The 18,887-nt window shown below is 44.7% G+C and overlaps 1 protein-coding gene across 1 annotated transcript; it reads left to right on the forward strand.

The window, feature by feature from the left end:
* The first annotated feature begins 693 nt into the window (after positions 1-693).
* LOC135263963 (relA-associated inhibitor-like) lies at positions 694-17,881 on the forward strand. The gene is made up of 13 exons (XM_064352495.1): positions 694-977; positions 6,791-6,854; positions 7,536-7,660; positions 8,051-8,579; positions 8,691-8,801; positions 9,384-9,442; positions 9,773-10,082; positions 11,540-11,877; positions 12,296-12,433; positions 13,026-13,159; positions 14,069-14,235; positions 15,881-16,074; positions 16,297-17,881. The coding sequence occupies exons 2-13, from the start codon at positions 6,818-6,820 to the stop codon at positions 16,351-16,353; spliced, it is 2,199 nt and encodes a 732-aa protein (XP_064208565.1). The 5' UTR covers positions 694-977; positions 6,791-6,817; the 3' UTR covers positions 16,354-17,881.
* The last annotated feature ends 1,006 nt before the right edge of the window (positions 17,882-18,887 follow it).

The raw sequence follows: 18,887 nt of genomic DNA on the forward strand, positions 1-18,887 counted from the left end.
CCTTGCTCCAGCTTGTATTTTTCCTGTCTTGGCATCTGATCATTCTTTCTGCTGTGCTAAAGCACGTATCCCTCCTTTCTCTTGCTTTTCAATGAAGCCCTGTTCAAGTTCACATCTGACACCTGACACCTGAATGGTGGAATTGTCCACCTTCTGTTATAAATCCTATATTATAAATGTCTGAAAATTACATGTCTTGACAATCCATGAAGTTTCTCTGTCCTGAAACTCTCAGAGCCACTCAGTAATTTTTAACATCTGGCCTATTTATTTGGAGTTTAGTTGCTCATGAAGCTATAGGCGACTGAACTTTTTTATTTATTTTTCTGGAATTGCTACTGTTAACTGTGCCACCATTTTGTGTTTTGGCCAGCAGTACAAACTGCACTGTCATTCATGAATGCTAAGTAATAAAATATTTGTGCAGGTGTGAAATACAGCAACTAAATTAAAGATAAAATAAAACAAACAAACAAAAAAAAAACTGATCGTGGAAAAAACAATTGCTGTATTTATTGGTAAAAATGAATCTTTTCAAGTAAATACAGCAAACCACTGAGAATACTGAACAGCTGTTATTTTATAAAGTTAAACTCATATTCTGCTTCTACTGTTGCCTGTTGATAGCGTTCAACCAGAAACAGCTTACCTGACTATAAAACAAGTAGCCCATTCAGCATTGTGGAAGACGCAATAAGACGCTTTTACGAGTGGCGCTCACATTTGGGATAGCCTATCTCGTTCCCCCCAGCCCACCTATTCTGTGGGAACACCTGAGTCACTTTAAGCAGCCAGAGAGGGTTGGACTAGGCTACATTCCATCTCGATTCATCAACAATGCTGGTGGTAGATCTCGCACGACTCACTCGGTACCAGTGAGAGAACGGACAAAGTGAACTGCAGTACATGGAAAGTTCATTCACCCGAAACCTGCTGTGGCATGTGGAACTGAATACAAAAAAGAAGCTCTTATAGTGGTAAGTTTATAAACCGCCTTGGTGTAAACAGGCTACTTCATTAAACGTGGAAGCTTTATCTGTTGTAGCCTATTTTGCTTTTTGGTCTTGCATTATACGATAATAGGCTACTGACATCAGATTAATCCAGTGGTTTTTATTTTAGACTACTGTCAGCAGGAGTCTACTTTTAACAACATAAAAAGGCCAATCGCTTATAGGCTGTCTGTGGGTGGTAGTCAGCATGGGTTATTGAATTAGCGTTTTGTTAGTGTAAGTTATTATTTATGTTAATGCAAAATGTCCCAAACTGTAGCCTACCAATTCTAAGTGAATCATGTCAATGCCGTGTGAGTTTATGTGAGTCTGATAATGTAACGTTAATCCGGTGCTTCGATTTTACCAAGTATTGGCTGCACCAGGCACAGGAAACAGTAAAAACAAATTTGGTGTTGCGATATTGGGTATGGGGCATGCCACTCCAAGCCGTAACTTGGCGGATGGCGTAGCTAAGTGTCTCAATATCTGGTTATTGCTTCGTTTTTTTTTTCTGACAAAACGCATGCACATTTGATGTTAACCGTCCGAGATATTTTTGTCTACTTTTCATTTTAAACTAAATTGACTTTTATTTATGTATTTGTATTTTGTTGTTATGTGTAAAATATAATCAAATGTACGACGTAAATAAAAACTATAAAATGTAGGTATCTGGCTTAGGCTATGTCGCAATGAATCAGCTTGGACATCTACGTCTTCGTTAGTTGTCCGTACAGAACAAGCAGAGTATACGGAAGAAAAAATACCGAGGGATTTTAATTCTGTATAATTGCTTAGAGTTTGCATATACATTAAACAAAAAACTTAAACATGGGCAAGGCCATCTATTTTCACTGCAATTTAATCGTACCTTCAAAGAGGCCATTAATCGAGGAGCTGGTCTATGCAATGTAGCTAGACAATATGCGGTGTCATAAACATAGACCACTGTGATGATTAAAATAATTATAATAATAATTTTATTTGAACATTGAGTATGCAGTTCAGATGGCCTTGATCTGGCAGAGGCTGAGAACCTTGACGTTTGCCCTGCAGTGGATCCCTCCACCCCAGTCAAGTGGATTAACGAGTTTTGAAAATGTATTGATCATCATTAAGTTTGCCTGCGATACGCAGCTGTTATACAAATTGCATGGCTTATTTTGCGCGGTAATCCCTTTCTGGTAGTCCATTGCTGAACAGGCCTTTAAGTACTTTTTTCTTCTGAATTTTTTTGCAAAAGTCGATTTACAAACCTTAGAGATTCTCCGTTGTTTTTTTTGTTTTTTTTAACCATTTTGGTGGATAATCATCATATTTACGTTGAATTAACCGCAGCTTTCAAAACGTATGCTCCATCTGCAGCTCTGTAACACATCATTGATTCTCTCACACCTCCTGTGGTAATATTTATGGCGTGAGATCACAGGGATAAAACCCTCAAACACAGGGCCATGCACAGACTTTTTTTGGGGGGGGACATATGCTCAAAATAAAAAGGGGCACTTTACATCTTTGGTTAGAAGAAAAAATGCTTCCGTCAGGGGGGTACTTTTGCTGTTTCAGGACAAAGAGAGTATGCTTCAGCATGTTGGTGCCCATCTGTGCATATGCCTACTGAATAGAAACACTCTCAGCTAAACAGTGGAGGTACATTTTTGTTCTTTGGGGAATAAATTGCCCAAACATGTACCATGAAAGTACGATAATGTTCTATTTGGGTACTAAGTACCATTTACGAGCGAAAAAAGCTACAAATTAATTACATATTGCTGGCTAGGGGTACAGTTTTATGTACCTATAGGGTACCACCCCAGTGACAAGCATTTGTATCGTTAGGCTATTTTTCATACCATTGTTTCTAAGAGTGAAGCATTCCATTGACACAAATAATTCAAACCGCCATTTCAGTTGTTAAACTGGCATTGTGGTGATTCACTTAACTTGCTTGTACTTACGTTGTGGCGACACTGCCTTTTAAATTAATTGGAAAATGCTGACCGCGTAAGGACATTCATCTGCTGCTCCTGCGAAAAAAATTCATGCGTCGATCGAAACCGAACTGAAACCAGTCGATTGGTCCTGCTCTATCTCATGCAGCCACCTTGTGGTTTATTGCTCATTTTAACACCCTTCCACAGTAGTGCTGTGGCACTGGGGACCGTTGGCACAGACACCCTGTTTGCGTTCATTTGGAACTGGGCATGCTTCCACTAGGTATTCCACGAACAACTTTGAACATTGCAGCAGACCTGTATCCAACCCCCAGTAAAATGCCAGCAGATTTTTAAAAAAGGAAAACTTCAGTTTTCAACACTATTCAAATAAACGTTCTTTCATTTGGTTGCATACGTAGTTTGGTTACGAAAATGCTTTTGTTTGAAAATCCCTAGATAACAGTTTTCAAATTTTTACCTGTGTTTGAAGAGTTTGCGTATTTCAAATACATACTTGACCCAGGCCTGCATTGCACTGCACTGTCTGCATCTCCGTATCCGTTGCCACTGAAGCCTGGGTCTGTCAACTCAGGCATAATATCAGTAAGGCCCGATCTCATTCAGTCTTTCCCATCTTTCCCCACCTCATCTCTCCTTACTTCTGTAACTATAGTTGATTAATGTCTGTTGAATAATATACACAAATATAGGAAGACAACCATTATCTTCAATTATATTTTTAACACACTGACCTCTCAACCTCAGAAAATACTTTAACTTGTTTCTTTTACCTTGGGAAGCATTGACTGAGAGATTGAACCAGCTGAGAGGCTGGCATCTTCCCTGTTCATCTCTACCTTTTCGCTGGTAATGGAGTGTTACTTGGGGATCAGCTGCATAGGATTTCCTCTGAAAAGCAACTAGCAATTTAACCTTGCAGCTTTCATTTAAACTGTATTTATTTTTGTGGCTGGACTTTCATTTCTGGACAAAGCGAATAACTGAAATGAGAAAAATAAGCTACAGTGAAATCGTAGTTGGATATACGGTTATACCGAGATCATGTCAGATCGGTGTCGATTTTTATATAAATGCTTCCAACCAAATTATCTCTGCACCTTAGTTGGCTTCTAAGCATTTCATCCAAGTTCTTGGCTGTTGTCAGTGGGGCTTCAGACTTGCTGCAGTGCAGTTTGACAGCGGTGTGTAGACCCGTGTGGAATGCCAGTCAACAGCTGAGAGATTCCTTCATCGCAGTCACACGCTGAGACAATGCTGGTCTTTCAGCACTGCTCGATTAATCACACCTACTGTAATACACTTACTCATTCACTTACACACACCCACACACACTCACACATACATGCGCGCACACACACCCACACACACAACCACACACACTGACACACGCTCACTCATTCACTTACACACAACCACACACACTGACACACTGACACACACACACACACACCCACACAACCACACACAGACACACACTCACTCATTCACTTACACACACCCACACAACCACACATACATTCACCCACACAACCACACACACTGACACACGTGCGCACACACACACACCCACACAACCACACACACTGACACATACATGCGCGCACACACACACACGCCCTGCACTATTTAGATTTATCAGTCATTGGCACTGAGCTCTGATGAGAGCTTAACTAATCAGAGGACAACAAAATAATCATTTTTATGTGATCAGGACTTCATAGTGTGTAGAAAACAAATATCTACCCTTTTCCACTGTAGTGATTTGTTTATATAGCAGTTTCTTTGGAATTAGCAGAACTGGCCGGAGGACACATTTGATTTCTTTGTTTAGCTATTACGGAGCAACCAAATCTGGTTAAATATTTATTTTATATCACATATATTATTTTCACATATTCTTGACCAACAATTTTCCGACAAAGGACCCTGGATTTTACGGTTGTAAAAGACCACGTCTGGCGTTTCTCTGCTTGTGGAGCTGATGATTACAGCGTGTGGACTGGGGCACTGCTTCTTCGGCTCGATCCAGAACGGTGCCTGTTAGATTTCAGAGGGGGGTGAGAAATGACGGGAGGTTTTGGGCACTTGTCCTGCAGTCATAAGGAGACTCATCTGAACTCTGTCTGACTGCCAGACCTGAATAATTTTCCTCGAACCCAAGGGACTCTTGCCAGATTTTTACTGGAAATGAACAGTGCTCAAATCTGACAAGATAACAAGTTAAGATCTGCTTCTGTGCTTATGAGATAAGTAGATAAATATAGATAAATCATAGATAAATTCAAAGCGTTCAGTTCACAGTTACATTCATACATAAACAGTGCGTTGTAATTATTGGGCAGAATTGCTTGTCTAGGTGGTGTGAGGTGCCATCCATGTCTGGCGTGGCGAAACCGTGCAGTTATAAAAACTTCAAATTGTTATTGTTATAAGATACCATGTAACATAATCACCCTGTGGGCTGGGAAGGTGTTCATTTTTGTAGCTTCTGGACACACCCTGAAATTCCTCCATGCCATAACAGTTAAGATTGTTTTCCTAATCCTCCTCATTTCTCTTTTCCTCCTACGCCATTCTTGTCGCTATATTATAACGCTATATTTAAGTATTGACTTTTTGACTCAGTCCTGGTGTGGAATTGCTCCAGGTTTAGTGTGTTTTTTTTTTTTAAGGTTAGTCAGAAAAAAATGTGGAGAGAGGCAAGGGTGTGTTGGGGAGTGACAACTTTCATCAGTTAGCAGGTGAAATCTTCACCACTTATTGCACAGCGAGTCTTCTTAATTATCTGCTGGAAGAAAAAAAAAAGAAGATTGCTCACAGACTTAGTCATCGCAAAGAGCTGGTTCTGTCTGTGTGAAGGATGACACTTTCACAGAGTCAGGGCCAATTTAGCATTAAAGGGTGTGGCCAGGATTTGCTCAACACTCGTCGCTCTGTGAATTTCAATGTGAACACAAAGCTGGGGGCTTATGGTGTGAGATCCTTATACGTAGTGCCTCTTTGTGCGTGTGAGTGTGTGTCTGTGCATGCGTGTGTGTGTGTGAACACGTATGTAGCAATGTGCTCCCACTCTGTGTATGTGTGCGTGTGCAATGGAGGGTGTGAGCGGGAAAAAAACGAGAGCTTATTTGCATGAATACAATAATCTTTTCCAAGGAAATGTTATCAGTGATCTCAGCCTGTTTAAAAGTACACATTTTTTGAGCCAAAATGGCTGCCTTCCAGCAAAAAGAGAGGCCTATATCACTCTCACTGCATATAAAATGGAAGTGTGTATTTTTTTAAATTAAATTAAATTAAATTAAATTAAATTAAATTAAATTAAATTAAATTAAATTAAATTAAATTAAATTAAATTAAAATAACAAATGGCCATAAGATTCACTGTTTAATACTTACTATGTATAGAATGGATAGTGTTTTATCAAGTCCCTTGATGGTCATTTCTTTATCCTTTTGGTAAATTATTAACATTTAAGTGTCCCCCGTCCTGGCTAGTCTCAAATAAATGCATTTGGAGTATGTATTTATATGTATGTTATCTGATTTGTAATTTGGGATGGGCTGTATGAATATATGCTAAAATGTAGTCTATATGAAAACACGTTTTAATGGGGGTTTTCCCCATCACTGTCTTCTCAGTGCTCATAGCAGATAAGTAGGCCAGAGCGAGAACAAAACTGACCAAGACTGACACAGTTTTGCGGCAGTGAGGACAACAGCAATAGGACAGGGATATGAGTTGAATTTTGTAATTCAATTCTGTAAAGAATCTTTAATGTTCTGACTTGTGTCTCTTCTCTTTCTCTGCAATTCTACAAATATCGCTTTCTGAAGGAGAGACTCTGACAAAAGCCAGCAGACATGAATCCAGAGATCTGTTACAGCAGCAGTGTGCTGTGTGAGTATAAAAACAATTGAGTTGTTTCATGAAAAATCTTCTGTTTACATATGGCCTGTAACTAAAATTTTGATATTGTATTTTTCAATGGATGCATTTTTTGAATTTTCCTGAAAATAATCTCATCTGTATGTGTGTGCGTGTGTTTGTGCATGTGTGTGTGCGTGTGTTCATATGCGTGTGTGTGTGTGTTTGTGTGCATACATGTGTATGCGGGTGTGTGTGCGTGTATGCATGTGTGTAATTTGGGATGGGCTGTATGAATATATGCTAAAATGTAGTCTGTGCCACACTCCGTAGGACGGAGTGTGGCACAGTGGGTAAGGAACTGGGCTTGTAACCGAAAGGTCGCAGGTTCGATTCCCGGGTAAGGACACTGCTGTTGTACCCTTGAGCAAGGTACTTAACCTGCATTGCTTCAGTATATATCCACCTGTATAAATGGATACAATGTAAAGTGCTATGTAAAAAAGTTGTGTAAGTCGCTCTGGATAAGAGCGTCTGCTAAATGCCTGTAATGTAATGTAATGTAATGTAATGTGTATATGCACGTGTGTGCATGTGGATGTGTGTATGCATGTGTGTGCATGTGTGTGTTTATGTTTTTGTGTGTGTTTGTGTGTGTGTGTGTGTGTGCGTGTGCATGTTTGTGCGTGCTTGTGCACACCTGTTGGCCTGCAGTCCAGATGTTGAGCAGCGATCTGAACGCCTCTTTGGCCACAGCCGATGAGCTGTCCCGGGAGTTTGACAGTCTGATGAAGGAGTGCTCATCCAAACCAGAGTCCAAACCGGAGTCTGAGCCTGTCGTACGTTATCTGCATTTACATGCGCATGTTTTAATATTCCTACACTTATGCATTCCATTTCTTATACTTCACAACAAAGGTCACTTATCTGTTCTCCACCCATTACTTCCCATTATCTTCTGTATGTACTTTGGCGAGGGCCTTATACATTTTTTTCTTTAATAAATACAATAAAATTACATAGTACAGCAAAGCAATTAAATATATGTACCTTGCCCAAGACAGCAGGGCGCCTGCATGGTATTTAAACCTACATGGGTGATTTGAACCTGCAACCTCTCAGATGAAAGTGCAGTTAAATAAAAATCTGACTATACCACTCCATCCCGTCTCTCTGTCTGCGTGTTGCTGGTCCGGAATCGTGAGTATTTTTATGTTGTCATCGTGCAGATCAGCTCGAGCGTCTCCGGGGGAACGCAGTGGGCGTGTCCCAGAGCCAGCAGCCCAGCTCCCTCACAGAGGGACAAGGACGCCGGCAGCCCCAGGCCACCGTCAGACGCCCCGATGGCCCTCGCCGCTGAGCCCAGCCCCCACTCGGAAAACTTGCCAATGCCGTTGTCGCCTCCCGTCTTCTCCCCTCCCGGCCAGCCCACTCCTCCCCTGTCCGGCAAGGACAGGCTGTCCCCCTCCTCCAGCCAGCAGAGCCTTACCTGGCTGTCCCCCCAGGCCCGGAGGCGCGTCTTCCAGTACGAAAGCGTCTCCTCCGCCTACCTGGAGCGGAGCCCCTCCCCCAGACCCCTGACCGTGGACCAATCCTTTCACCTGAAGCCGCAGCCCTCCCCCAACCCAATGGCCCCGTACCCCTCCAGCCCCGGCAGGTCTCCCAGACCCGAAAGGAGGACCCCCCCTCACCTGCTCGGCCTGTCGCCCGCCGTGTCCGGCTCCCTCCCCCGGAGCTTCGGTTCTCAAAACCCGGCCGGTGAGTGCTCTCGGGGTCGTCACGGTAACCGGTCGGCGCGGCGATCTTGGCGCGTTCGGTGTCGGGCGGCCGCGCGCGGGAAGTAACGCGGTTGCTGTTCCCGTTGTGCAGCGTCGCCGCCGGGGTCCGAGGCGGGCGCGCGGAGACAGAGGATCCCCGCCGCGTGGACGGAGAACGACGCGGACGCGGCTTACGGCCGAAAACACCAGCGCCCGTACGAAAGTGAGTCCTGTGCGGCCGAGGTCCTGTGGTCACAACTCCACACATTTCATGTTACTATACATTTCCTTTTGTCATTTAGGGCATCTATTTCGTTCACATCAGAGGTCATTTTAAAACGATCGATTAGAGACAGATTTATTTAAGCTTTAATTCACTATATCACAATTCCAGTGGGTCAAACTGGAGATGACCCCTGGGAGCATGTAATTATGCTACTACTACGACTGCTACTACTAATAATGATACAAATATGTGTAATAAAAGCAATGTATTTTAAAGAGCGAAGATATTCTGTCTAAGACTCTGTGGTTTGCTGTCGCCCAAAGGGTGTTGACAATCTGTGAATACACGGCTACTGCTCGATGCCCCCAGTAGCATGACTGCCATAAGTACATGATACCTCATTTAGTAAGGTCATTATTTACTGCTGCAATCAGAGACACAAGCGACTCGATGATGTCACTGAACCTGCCTGACCCTGTATGTAAGGACCCGGAGAAGTGCGTCCGTTGAAATGCCCGAATGTGAAAGTGAACGCACTGCTATGTGGAGCTCGGGCCTCACTGCCTCTCTCTCGCGCAGAGACGGAGCGGCTGAGGCTGTATGGGTCGCTGGACTCCTCATCCCGTGGCTTCAGTAAGGTGAGTGGCTGACTGACTGTCTCCCTGTCTGCGTGCCTTAACATGTGGAAATTCTCAATAGGACATTTTCAGCCTCTTTTATGTATTATTAGTATTGTTTTTATTTTGTTTGTGTGTACAGTACCATTCATGTTCATTGATTTGACTTCTTGGAATCTTATGGCGTATTTAACTTTTTAAGGACTTGAATTTCCAATTTAAGATGGATTTGGTGAATTGGGTGCATTAAAAGTGTGTGTAATCTTTGCACGCTGTTCCTCTGCTTGAAAAGAGTGTCGTGTTGCTCCTCTCTTTCTCTCTTTCTCTCTCTTGCTCTTCCCCACTCCGCAGGACTCTCGGACTCTGCAGTTCCAGCCCAAAGCGTCTCTCCCACGCAACGCCCGCTTGAACGCCTCGCGTTCCGAGCGCGCCTCCTCCTCCTCCTCCTCGCCTTACGGCTCGCCCACCGCGCCGCGGAAGTCCTACGCCCCTCTGGCCCCGCCCCGGTCTCGCTGGCACCGCCCCGTCCCGCTGTCCGTCATCATGCGCGCCCAGACGCCGCTGCGGGCCCTGGTCACCAGGCACCCCCGCGCCATGCTCCTGGAGGGGGACGGCGCCCCCCGCGCCCTGCAGCAGCATCTGCTCCAGCTTGCAAGACAAGGTACGGCCAGTCGCTCCTTTTATAGCATTCCCTTTTTTCTTTTTCTCCTCAGTTCGGAAATGGCAGCTTTGCGGTTATTGCCACTGACGTGCGTGTGCTTACTAGTGCCACCGTACAATCTGCACGCAGTACTACAGGAGAGAGCGTCCCTCCCTGTGTCACCGACGGCAGTTTGGAGCAGCTGATGTAGCAGCAGCTTGAGGAGGCTTAACCCTATACGGTCTAAGATCACAAATATGTGATTAGAATGTTCTGAACTGAACATTCTAATGCTGATGTAACAATCACTTCTGGTGATTGAAAGCAATGGAGTTCTAAAACGGTGAGAATTTAACAAAAAAGCATTCTAAAAAACCTACTCTTAAAAGGGGTAAATCAGAGACAGTTTTAGCAGTGACTGGTCAGGTGTTAGCATTAGCCATATTGCTTGTAGCAACGATTAGCAAATCTTCCAGTCATTGCGAATGGCCGCGCTATGAGTTATGAGTAATTTTGCTACAAAGGAGTGCTCAGCCTGTCAATTGGGAACTTCATTCAGGGCGCTACTACCCTGGTAACAATAATCATAAATCTTTTATTACCATTTTTCTTCTTTATGCATGAAAAACATGTCTGTTTCAATGTATGCTGAAATACGAGGTGTGACAAGTAATATTTGTCCAGCTAAAAAAAGAGGTTTTGGCATGATGTTTGGCGGGGAAACGTTTTACAGCAGAAGATCACAACAAACATCATCTCATTTGATCTGTGCCGCAAAGTTCAACGGATGCCAAAAAATGCTAAGCCAGCGCTACTGAATGGCGTTATTGTCTCTGCTCCTGCAGACGTGTCTTATCGAGCAATCCCTGATTAAATCCACCTTTCCTCTGGCAAGACGAGGTCAGTTATGTCCACCCTGAGACCAACCTTTGAGCAGGTCTCGGGGCAGTTTTTTTTTCTGAGTCACTCCTGAGCCCAGGAGACACGCCTCTGTGTAAAACATTAAGACAGAAAGACGGAACAGCCGGTGCATCTAATGTGTCGCATTGTAATGTGTAACTTTGTTCGGGTAAAAAAAAAAAAAATACCTGATGCGCCACATATTTGCTTTCGTTCTGTGTGTGGGCCAGACCAGTCAGCCGGCTGGCTTGCAGCGTTTTGGTACTTTGACAGGTTATTACACATGCTAATGTGACCCCATTGTTTTTTGTTTTTTTTTTGTTTCGATTACCACCGGATACCTGTAGAGACACGCTAGCTGCTGGTTTTCCCACAGTTTCCATTTCGTCAGCGATTAACCTACCCGCCCCGCGCTCAGTTGCTTTGTCAAACGTGTTTTAAAATAATCCAAAAAAAATAAATAAAAGCCGCTTAACGATTTGAGCTGACACCACGCCCCACCTCTAGGTCTAGGTAAATGATTAAAAGTGTAATCTGTCTGGTTTTTCTTTTCCGCCTTGCGTTACGACCGCGTCCAGGCTCAGAGGAGGGGGAGCCTGGAGGAGCCGCCGCCCCGCCCCAGAGCCCCACCGGCCTGCCGGCGCTGGGGCCCGAGGCCCAGGCGTGCCCTGAGCTGCTGCTCCTCCGCTCGGAGATCCCCCGGGCGCTGAAGAAGAGGGGCGGGCTCAGCCAGGCCGTGCCGCTCGTCCACCGGCGCCAGTACCAGCAGATGATCCACAAGCTGTTCAGCCGGCGGGACGCCCACCACCAGGGGGAGCCGGGGAGCGAGTCCAGCAGCTCCTCGGAGGGAGAGGAGAGCCCCAGAACGCCCGCGGCCGCCCCCCTCTCACCCGTTCTGGCCACGTCCCAACACAAGGTGAGGCGCTGACTGATATGCCCCGCCCCTTCATTGTTTATTGGAGAGTTTTGGGAGGAGGGTGCTCCCCCCCAGGATGGGACTATCCGCATGCATGCTATAGGTGGGGCCTGGGTTAGGTTATTTGAAATACTTCATTCTTTTGGGCGCCAGTAAAATACCTGTGGATTGCTGACATTTAAAAAAAAACAGAAAACCTCTATATGTATTCTTATATTCAGAACGGAATTCTTCTTTCATACCACGTTTTGGTTTGCAGCATCTTTTTTTTTTTTTTACTCTCAGCAATAAGGCAGGATTGTTTCGCCGTTTTACTTGTGGAATCTAAGGAACTGGAGAATTTCAGAAAAGGTATCTGACCCCGGTCTGAGGGCCACACGCACCAACCCTCCTTCCCTCCCCCCTCCCTCCCTGCCAGGGCCTGCAGCCCATCTTGAAGCGCCCCAGCCGGGAGCGCAAGAGCTCCGGGTCCCGGGCCCGGATCAGTCCGCTCGTGCTGCTGCTGGACGGGGCGCTGGTGGGGGAGCTGGACACGGTGCAGAGAGCGGCGAAAGAGGTACTGAGCGCCCCCCTCCACAAACCTGGAACAGGTCGAAACTGCCGAGTCAGAAAACGGGGCAGCGCTTCTCTGCGTTTTTGGCCCCGGTGCGGCGTCCTGTACTGTGAAGTAATTCTGCGGTTAGCCGGCCTTGTGCAGTAGAGGGCGTGATACTGCGCTGATCTCGCCTGAAACAGCTGCTCTGAAGGGGACGTTACCGAGAGGGTCGGTTTATTTGAGCGGCTTTTGAATTGGGCGGATAAAATTGGCTCTGGATTTGTGATTTGACTGATTTGGCTGGAATTGTATATGGAGTAGGGATTAGTGGATTGGAATAAAGGAATTGCTTTGAGGATATGGAAGAAAGAAACGGTGCCATACCGCCAGCACATGTCACTGCTATGTAGTTCCCGGAAGGGGTGGGGGTGGGGGTGGGGGGGGTCTACAGAGCCATGACATGTGATGGCGGTAGGGCACAATCCACATCTAGTCAGTCAGCAGTCACTTCAGATCAGTGCAATGACAGAGGAAGAGGAAGGAGGTGCTGCTTCAGAGCGTGGTGTGTGTTAAGTGCTGGGGATTGTGGGTAATTCCCGGGTGTGACCTGTAGATGAGCGACCCCAGCCAGCCCAATGACGAGGGCATCACCGCGCTGCACAACGCCATCTGCGGGGGGCACTACAGCATCGTGGACTTCCTGGTGCAGATCGGAGCCAATGTCAGCGCTCCAGACAGCCACGGCTGGTGACTATCTATGCCTACTTCTTTTTCTAAATCTATCATTCTGTGGCTGTGAGCTGTGTTTACTGCGTCCTTTGTCGTGTGCTGTGTACTAGCATACTGCGTGCTGTTTACTGTATACTGTTTAGTATTTACTGTGTACCGTTTACTGTATCCTGTTACTGCGACATGCAGTATGGAAAAATATCCATCATACTATTTTCCAACTGTGCTGTGAAAGTGTTGTAAGATGTCCCGCCCTTGCTCACGTGTTGTTCTTGGCATCAGTGCAAAATATTTCAAGTGAAACTGCTCTTCATTAATTATGGGAGCAAAAAATTTGTTTACTTCCTGAAACGTATGCTTCTGAATGTACGCAGTGAAAATAAGGTTATTATCCGGGGATTTTAAGGACACTACATTTAGAGAAAATTTAGGCATTCGGTGTACTCAACAAGCATACTCTGTAGTATGGAAGGGCACTGATTGATTTGGACACAGCCTCTGTCATTTCTATTTGTCAATTCTCTTCACTCTGTATGGAGGTTCCCAAACTTCCCAAGCCTAAGACCTAGAGCTGGGAGAATGAGGTCTCCTCTCACTGAAGATGGGTGGACCCAACACTACAGCACTTCACAACAGAAAAACTATGATTAGTTTCATTTAGTGAGTTTTGCAAAAATAGTTTCTGTGACCTTATTACTTTATTAAAATGTAGGGACACTGATGTTTAATGATGCAGTTCAAATATATATTTGAGCCTAATAAAATCACAACAGATTCACTGTGTGTGTTGTACGGTTAGCTATGCTCTTACATTTAGATTTATCTCATGGCCCAGTTCATATCACCCACGTTCCCGCCCCACAGTTTGGGATGTCCGTACTAAACAGATACTCCCCCCCTCCCTCTCTCCTCCTCCCTTTTCGGCAGGACGCCCCTGCACTGCGCGGCCGCCTGTAACGACCGCTCCCTGTGCGAGTACCTGGTGCGCAGCGGGGCGGCGGTGCTGTCGGTAACCGAGGGCGACGGGGCCACGGCCGTGGAGAAGTGCGACCCCTACGCCCCGGGCTTCGAGGGGTGCACCGCCTTCCTGAGGGGTGAGGCTCAGGCTGCGGCCCAGTGAAACGCATAGGGAATGTGTATAGAAACGCATAGGGAATGTGTATAGAAACGCATAGGGAATGTGTATAGAGACGCATAGGGAATGTGTATGAGCGCAGGAATGTGTAGAACGCATGGAATGTATAGAAACGCATGAGGGGATGTGTATAGAAACACATAGGAAATGTGTATAGAGACGCATAGGGAATGTGTATAGAGACGCATAGGGGATGTGTATAGAAACGCATAGGGAATGTGTATAGAAACGCATAGGGAATGTGTATAGAAACGCATAGGGGATGTGTATAGAAACGCATAGGGAATGTGTATAGAGACGCATAGGGAATGTGTATAGAGACGCATAGGGAATGTGTATAGAAACGCATAGGGAATGTGTATAGAGACGCATAGGGAATGTGTATAGAAACGCATAGGGGATGTGTATAGAAACACATAGGAAATGCATATTTCCATGTGTGTGTTTCATGTGTAATACGGGCTGCACACCCATTTTTTATTGGTTGACAGCTCCGCACCAAAAGAATAAATGTGCATTCAAATATATAATGTGCATGCAAGACGGGCGACGCAATGAAAAAATGGGAATCAAGTTTGCTCACTGCGATTCGTTCTCAGAAAAGTAATTCACCGCAAAAACATTTATCTACGTTTCAACCCTCACTTGGCTGCACATTTGGCTGTCCTGAGGGAGACTTCATCTAGGTCAAGGTGTTAAATTTCTTGTGATGAGGTTAGTTTCTTCTGGGAACAGTAATCATGGAGGGCAGACGTTATTCCCATTTAAGCCTCTGTGTCGCCTGCAAGGCTATTTACGCCTCCCTCGTTTTTATTGTAATTACGAATACATCTATGAGGAGTATTTTTCAAATTTATTTAGCGAGACACATTTTAGTGTATTTTGGCCATCCCTGAGTTCCACACACAGCCAAACACGACAACACAAAAGAGCAATGGTGCGACGGACCTCAGGTTTATGGCCCGTGGTGCCGGAACATTCTGTGACCTCTGCGGAAAAACATTGGTGACATTGTTAGGCTGAGACGGACAAACACTCTTATGCTGGCACAGGGTGTCCAGGTCTCAACAGCAAAACAAGACCAAATATGGTCATAGCACAACAACAGAGAACAACAAAGCAATCAGGAGCCCGTAATGTCCCACTGCCTCTGTGAGCTCATCAGTCATGGCTCAAACAGCTCAACTTGTTATTCGTTATGATTTGACTCTTTACATGCCGGTTAAAAACTTTTTTTGGAAACACTGCAGTTGATTCCAGAGAATTTTCCAAAGAAATCAAGGTAAATTTCATGCAGACAATGTAATGTTTTCTGAATACCGGGGAAAATGTTAATGTTTCTTTCACAGTTCTCAGTGAGCTGCAGGTTTAAGTTTACTGGCGCCTAAAGGGTTAAAGTATTTCAGATGAGGTCGGGCGGCACGCGCTGCACGTCGCTCCACAGTCAGGTGTGAAAAGCTCCGCGGCCTGACGGCGACAGAACGAATGCTCTCGTGACGATGATGGGTTGCCGTCTCCTGCCAGAAAGCGCATCGTCACGGTAACTCGGTCCGTGAGTCACTTGTTCTCCAGCGGGCGTGTCAGGGTTCCTGTGTCGTTCGCAGGGGTGGAGGAAGCCATGGGGGCGGAGAACGGCGGGGTGCTGTATGCCCTTTGGGGGTACCCCGCCCAGGCCCCCGACGAGCTCAGCTTTCGGGAGGGTGACGCGGTGGCCATCAGGAAGAAGCAAGAGGGGTCGGAGTGGTGGTGGGCGTCGCTCGGCAACAGGGAGGGGTTTGTGCCCAGCAATTACTTTGCGGTGAGTGAGATTCTGAAATCTCTTTGTCATGTTCTAGAATTTTCTGGAGACAGAATGCAGAACAAATGCTTAAGAAAACATTTCTTGCCGTTAATTGTTGGTTGCTGACATAAACTTGATTGGTTAACTGCCTTTTGTTCATTTAATGGTTTATCGTGGTGTTTATTTAGTGGATTAATCGGAGCTGAATGGTTGATGTACTTCTTCCTGTTCAATCTGTAGCTTTTCCCTAAAGTTCGGCCGAGATCTCTGCTGGACCACAACCAGAAGGGACGCTGAATTTGGCCGCGTCTGTGCTCCGTGTGAAGACTGGGCTCACCCTGCTGACTGTTGCATATGGAGCCGCAGAGTTCGTCACCCACCCAAAAGAGCGCTGGAATGCCAGCATCTCGCTGTGGTCGGAGAGGAACCTTCCTGCAGGCCCGTTTGTCACTGTGAAATGAAATCTTTTACCCAAAAATTGTGCCTTTTTAGGAATTTTCCTTACACCACATAAATAAGGGCAGTCGCCAAAATCTATGAACAAAACCAATGATGTAACAAATAAATATATTTTTTAAATATTTTATTTGAAAATACTGGAAACATTTTATACATTCTGCACCTTTGCCATATGGTCACATTGTGGTTTACTGGTTCAGTGTATTTTTATTTGTATTTTATAACAAGAAAGCCAAGATCAACAAGAGTATTTATTGCTTTGTTATGGTTATAATTTAATAGAAATTAATTATTTACCATATTCACAATGTTCTGTTACTTCAATGAAAGAATAGAAGACCATATTTAAATATTAATCCATAAATGATAAATTTGTAGGATGACATCCTGCAGCCTTTTCCATTTCACCATCTGTGTCTACCAGCAATAGACATTAACATAAAAAAATAGATCTGGGCTGTTTTTCATGGTTTGGGCTAGGCCCCGTATTTTTTCCAGTATTGGCAAATCTTAATGCTACAGTATACAATCACATTCTAGACTATGCTGTGCCTCCCAAACTGTTTCAGCATGACAATGCCCCCGGGAACATAGCGAAGTCCATATAGGAATGGTTTAGTCAAGAATGGTGTGGAAGAAGTTGACTGGCCTGCACAGTGCCCTGACCTCAACCCCAACCAACACCTTTGGGATCAATTGGAAAGCCAACTGCGAGCCTGGCCTAATCACCCAATCAGTATCCAGCTTCACTAATGCTTTTCTGGAAGCAAGTCCTTGCAGCAATGCTCCAACATAAAGCCCTCCCAGAAAAGTGGAGGTTGTTATAGAAGCAAAAGGTGGACTAACTCCAATTTGATGCCCATCATTTTGGATTAGATGTTGGATGTCTGGTGTCCACATACTTTTGGCCATGCAGTGTATCATGATTTATGTATTATAATGATCACCTTTTGGGGGTAATGATTTTGTGAAGTGCTTTGAAGTGTGTGCGTTTTTGTATGTCTCATAAAATGTAAAAGATATTTTTTTGGAATGTGAAAAAATGCAGTACAGACCCTGTGGTAGAATGTTGGTGAGAACTGTAAAATATCTTGTTGAATTGTTGGACATACAGATACATTGTTCAGCATGAGAGAGAGAGAGAGAGAGAGAGAGAGAGAGAGAGAGAATAAATGGCATCATTTTTGCACTGGTGTTCTTGAAAGCCTTGACGTGCCTTCAGGAAAGGCATCTGACTGCTGTTTGTCAATATGTCACTCATTTCTTGTCTTGTTCTTTATATTTGTACAGAAAGAACTTTATAAGCATGTTGTGTCATTTTTGTGACTTTTGTGCAAAGGTGAATAAAAAATAATTACACATCAAATCTTATCAGTGTCTTTAATAGTTCTGTCGACTCTCCATTTGATGATGAGGGCTATTGCTATCATTTGCGAATGTTTTCACACCTCCATAAGGCACCCAGTTCTGAGAACTGATGAACAGAGAAAGCATGTAGCTGTAAATAGAATATCAAGCCTTTATGAATCTGCACAGTTGGAATGAACCGGGCTCTGTATTTACTCAACAACGCTACAAGCAACAAAATAATTACAAGCTTCAGAGTATAATATGTTGAATAATAATGGAAAGGTCAAATACAGCTAGCATCCTTGCAAACCCTTTCATCTAAGTCATCTTCACTTCTAGCCCAGGTGTAACAAATTTAAAGACTCCTTATGGCATTTGGACAGAAGACCTTCATCAGAGTGCTTAAAGGTAAGCCCATAGCAGACAGTTATTTTTAGAATATTCGGTACAGACAGTGTGCAGACGGCTGCACTGTAGTCATGAACTGTTAAATCCCCCTCTCAGGTGTGAGTCACCTGCAGAAGTCATTGTTTTTGTCGAGGCTGCTGGCCTCTTCCCAGACTTCTGTTTGAGTCAGCTAAACTTTTGACTGCTTACTATTCTCGCTGTCTGGGGGACAGCTGATCCATTTGGATGACTGCATGTCTTCAGCGCTTTGGGAACATTAGGGGCACTAGCCGGAACATGTTGCTTACCCCTTTCCCACACAGATCTAGGGACCACATTTCACAGGAAAACTGTTTGTACGAGAGTGATCAGATTGGCTCTCTCTGTGTGGAAAGTAGTCTATCAGAGTTAATTTAACCCTTGAACCATTCTGTCGTTGTATAAAGAGGCTGGGGAAGGGGGTTGTGACCGCCATAGCAAAACCCTGCGCTCCTATCTTTGATACCATGCATTTCTGGAAGTCTCCTTTGAAATGGTTGGTTTTGAGTTGTTCTATTCAATAGCGCCATCTAGTAACATCGATGGATAATACCAACATACCAAAAATAAACTACTATTCCCACAACTCTATGCTG

Source organism: Anguilla rostrata, chromosome 9 (genome assembly GCF_018555375.3).
Source record: "Anguilla rostrata isolate EN2019 chromosome 9, ASM1855537v3, whole genome shotgun sequence".
In the NCBI taxonomy this organism is placed as follows: Eukaryota; Metazoa; Chordata; class Actinopteri; order Anguilliformes; family Anguillidae; genus Anguilla; species Anguilla rostrata.